General features: G+C 40.4%; 1 protein-coding gene across 1 annotated transcript; it reads right to left on the bottom strand.

Moving 5' to 3' along the window:
- Positions 1–2,831: 2,831 nt before the first annotated feature.
- Positions 2,832–3,852, bottom strand: LOC141674177 (uncharacterized). Its single transcript, XM_074480898.1, has 2 exons — positions 3,353–3,852; positions 2,832–3,234 (listed from the first exon to the last, which is right to left on the bottom strand). The coding sequence occupies exons 1-2, from the start codon at positions 3,850–3,852 to the stop codon at positions 3,222–3,224; spliced, it is 513 nt and encodes a 170-aa protein (XP_074336999.1). The 3' UTR covers positions 2,832–3,221.
- Positions 3,853–4,697: the final 845 nt, after the last annotated feature.

Below are 4,697 nucleotides of genomic sequence, written 5' to 3'. Positions count from 1 at the left end.
CAATTACATTCGCTTAGCTGGGCATCTCCAGAGATATACTGCCTCTATCTCGTCAAATGACTTGATCCCATTCAGAGTTTTACCACTCTTGCTTTTCTGGCAGTGTCAGTACCTTCTAGGTTTACAGGGGATAGACTCAGATACTATAGTATCATCTATGTAGCAAAGGTACTACCAACTCATCCTTACAGCTTGTTATTACCCATTGAATACACTTCGAGGGATCTCCTCTCATGTGTATTGGGTTCCCACTGTTGATGAATTATGATGGGTTGACAATCCCATCCCCAACCTTGACTTAAGGACCACTGCAGGTTCCAGTCCTTTAGTAAGAGGATCAGCTATATTATTCTGAGTTCCTATGAACTCTATAGCTATGATCCTATCAGTCACTAAACCCCTTATAGACTTGAGTCTAACTTGGATGTGTCTCTTAGTTTTAGCATTATGCTTTTTACTGCTAATCTTGTCGATAGTTGTTCGACTATCACAGTGAATAGCAATAGCAGGAAGCGGTCTGCTTACTACAGGTATTGCAGACAAAAGTCCGTGTAACCATTCAGCCTCCGTCCCTGTGGCATCAAGTGCACACAACTCAGCCTCAAAAGTAGACCGAGTAACAATAGTCTGTCTACTTGACTTCCAGGATATTGCTCCACCAGCCAAGGTGAACACGTATCCAGTCACTCCATTGGAACCAAACTTCTTAGCTATCCAACTTGCATCACTGTACCCTTCAAGCACACCAGGAAATCTCCTGTAGTGTAAACTAAGGTACATTGTGCCTTTTAGATATCTAAGTACTCTATCAAGAGCATCCCAATGAGTTCTGTTTGGACAGCTTGTATATCTCGCCAATTTAGACACAGAATATGAAATATCTGGTCTAGTACAGTTAGCAAGATACTGCAAGCTCCCAATAATCTGAGAATACCTTAACTGAGACACAGGCACTCCTGAAGTATTCTTGACAAGGGCAACTTTCGAATCATAAGGTGTACTAGCGATTCTACACTGTGAATAACCATATTTCTCAAGTATAGATTTCTCTATATAATGAGATTGAGTCAAGGTTATTCCTTCAGTGGACTGAATCAATTTGATTCCAAGAATCACACTTGCCTCACCCATATCCTTCATTTCAAAATGCCTTTTCAAGAATTCTTTAGTCTCGTTAATAATCTCAATATTGGTTCCAAACAGTAAAATGTCATCCACATATAGGCACAAAATAACACACTCATTACCTTTAACTTTAGTGTAGACACACTTATCACTTTCATTAATCTTATAACTGAAAGGCAATATAGTTTCATCAAACTTTTTATGCCAATCTCTGGGAGCTTGTTTCAAGCCATAGATGGACTTGATCAACTTACATACTTTCCTTTCATTGCCTGTTGCAACAAATCCATCAGGCTGATCCATATAAATCTCTTCTTCAAGTTCACCATGAAGAAAAGCCGTCTTTACATCCATCTGATGGATGATAAGACCATGGACTGAAGCCAATGCTATAAGCATTCGGATTGTTACCATTCTTGCAACCGGAGAGTATGTATCAAAATAATCAATTCCTTCCTTCTGCTTAAAACCCTTAGCTACCAGTCTAGCTTTGTACTTATCTATTGAGCCGTCAGGGTTCAACTTCCTTTTAAAGACCCATTTGCACCCAATGGTAGAACACCCAGGAGGGAGATCAACCAACTCCCATGTTCCATTGGAAACAATAGAGTCAATTTCACTCTTGACAGCGCCCTTCCAGTGCCTTGACTCAGAAGAATCCATAGCTTGCCGGAAAGTTAAAGGTTCGTCCTCGATATTGTAAGTGATGAAATCACCTCCAAAATCCTTGACTACTTTAGCACGCTTACTTCTCCTTGGTTCCTCTAATTCCTTAGGAATAGAGCTACTACTAGGTTCCGCCCCCACATTTGTCATCTTTTCCACATGATCAGGAATAGAACTTGATGTGTGAGTAAGATCTTCCTCAGAAGTCGTTTCAGGTATTCCAGTCTTCATAGGGTAGACATCCTCAAAGAATGTCGCATCTCGAAATTCAACTATCGTGTTTGCCACTATACCATCTATGTCAGATTTTAACACTAAAAATCTCATAGCTGTAGTGGTTTCAAGATAGCCCAGAAAGATACAGTCAACAGTCTTTGGACCTAGTTTCTTTCTCTTGTGTTCAGGAACAAGCACCTTAGCAAAGCACCCCCACACACGAAGATACTTAAGACTAGTCATCCTGCCTTTCCATAACTCCAAGGGTGTTTTATCCATATGTTTCAGAGGGACTCTATTCAAAATATGGCAAGCCGTATTTAGAGCCTCTCCCCACATGTATTTAGGCAACCCAGAGTTAATAAGCATACTATTAATCATATCTTTAAATGTTCTGTTCTTTCGCTCAGCAACCCCATTAGACTCAGGTGTGTATGGTGGAGTAACTTCATGAACTATACCATTGTTTGCACAAAATTCATTAAAAGCATTACTCGTATACTCACCACCTCTATCAGATCTCAACCTTTTAAGTAACTTACTAGTTTGTTTTTCTACTTCAGTTTTATATATAATGAATTTACTAAGTGCTTCATCCTTATGTCTAAGTAAATAAACATAACAATATCTACTACTATCATCTATAAAAGTAATAAAGTATCTAAACTGGTCCTTGGTCAACACACCACCAAATTCACAAATATCAGTGTGTACTAAATCTAACAAGTCTGAATCCCTAACAACGTTATGAAAAGGTTTCCTTATCTGTTTAGCAGACACACATACTTGACATTTAGAATTCTTTTCTATGGTATATTTTGGAATCAACTCTAAGTTCATCATGTTCTTAAGAGCACCAAAGTTTAAATGACCTAGTCTAGCATGCCATATATTTGAGGATTCAATACAATTAACAGTAGGAATAACATTATTATTCAAACTTCCCAAAACGGGATCCACATTAATAACAAATAAACCATTTGACAAGTAACCCTTGCCAAAGAATGTACCAGTGTGAATAAGAACTACTTTATTACACTTGAACGAAATTTCAAAACCACTAGAAACTAAACAGCTTCCACTTATTATATTTCTACGCATGTCGGGAACATGATGCACTCTCGTCAGAGATAGAATACGTCCTGAAGGGAACTTCAGATCCACGTTTCCAACTCCATGTACTTGAGCAGCACTAGCATTCCCCATCTTCACAGTCAAGCTATGACTCTGTTGATAAGATACAAATAAACTAATATCAGCACAAATATGTACATTAGCTCCAGTATCTATCAACCATTCATTTGACAGATAGGTAGAAAATATCACAGGGTTGTAGGATACATACCGGTCAACGTTGGTTTCAGAAGCCGTAGCCTCACCAACAACCATGTTCACTACAGGCCCACTTGCGGTTCCAAGCACAACATTCGCTTGCGCTACCTCGGTTTTCTTCGCTTTCTTCGTAGGGCAGTCCTTACTCCAGTGCCCAACCTGCCCACAAGACCAGCATGGTTTGTTTGCCTTGGGTTTCTTGGCCTTGTCCTTGTCACTCTTAGGTTTATTACTATTAGCTTTCTTAGCAAAAGCCTTCCTCTTTTGTCCTACAGTTGCTATGTTTACCTTCGAGGTACCGTGTTCAGTTGGCATCACATGTCCCTGTTTGGACTTGTGTTGTTCTTGTACCGAGATGTCCAGCATAAGGTTGGTCCAGGTGATCTCTCCTTTCTGTCTTTTCAGGGAGAGAGAGAACTCTTCCCAAGACTTCGGGAGCTTTTCAATCACACTCATCACCTTGAACTTTTCCGGGAGATTCATTCCAGACTCCTTCAAAGCATGCACTATCATCTCGAACTCATGCACCTGCTCAGTCATGGACTTATTGTCCACCAGCTTGAACTCGAGGAACCTTGCCACAGAATACTTTTCTAGACCTTGTGAGTCAGTATTATGTGTCTGGTCCAGCTTCTCCCATAAGAGTTTTGCAGAGTAGGCATCAGAAGAATAGACATCAAACAAAGTGTTTGTTAGTGCCGCCAGAATGGCCGCCCTAGCCACTCCATCCTTCTCAGCCCACTTCGCAAAAGCCTTAACTGTGTCAGCCTTCTCTTGATCCACTACTGGTTTCTCATATTCCACAACCGGCCACAGACCCTTTATAGTCAACCACAACTTCATCCTTTTCTGCCAGCGAGAAAAGTCAATGCCACCGTTAAATTTCTCCGGTAAACCGGTTAGTTCAACAGCTTGTGGGAAACTATAGGTGGTCCAATCAATGGCCCCAGCAGTTACACCCGAACTGCTACCACCACCAACGATAATCTCACTTTCGTTAACCATTATGCTAAATTCTATATAACCAATAATCTCTTCAAGAATGTTGGATATCTCACTAACAAGTATAGCAACATAGAGGCAAGTGTATAAAGAATTTAACAAGTTTAGGCCAAGACCACAGTTAACAAAACAAAACATGCAGGTAAACAAAATCAGTAACTGAAATAACGAAGAGAGAAAGAGAGATGTACCCGAAACCATAGCTTTCAACCGTGACTGAAACAAAGGTTTACAGATACAAAATGCCAAGAAAATGATCACAGCTGAGTCACCAGGCCTTGCTCGAAGTCCTGGCTGCTCTTGAAGAGATTATTGCCCCCTACCTGCTGCGTTTGGGATGTGCGCAATATCTCCAC

This window comes from Apium graveolens, chromosome 7, assembly GCF_009905375.1.
Source record: "Apium graveolens cultivar Ventura chromosome 7, ASM990537v1, whole genome shotgun sequence".
NCBI classification, from domain to species: Eukaryota; Viridiplantae; Streptophyta; class Magnoliopsida; order Apiales; family Apiaceae; genus Apium; species Apium graveolens.
This window is presented reverse-complemented; position numbering and strand designations above follow the sequence as displayed.

What these genes read in the sequence shown, in the direction of transcription:
- LOC141674177 (XM_074480898.1), bottom strand. Translation starts at nt 3,852, where the DNA reads ATGATAGTGCATGCTTTGAAGGAGTCTGGAATGAATCTCCCGGAAAAG.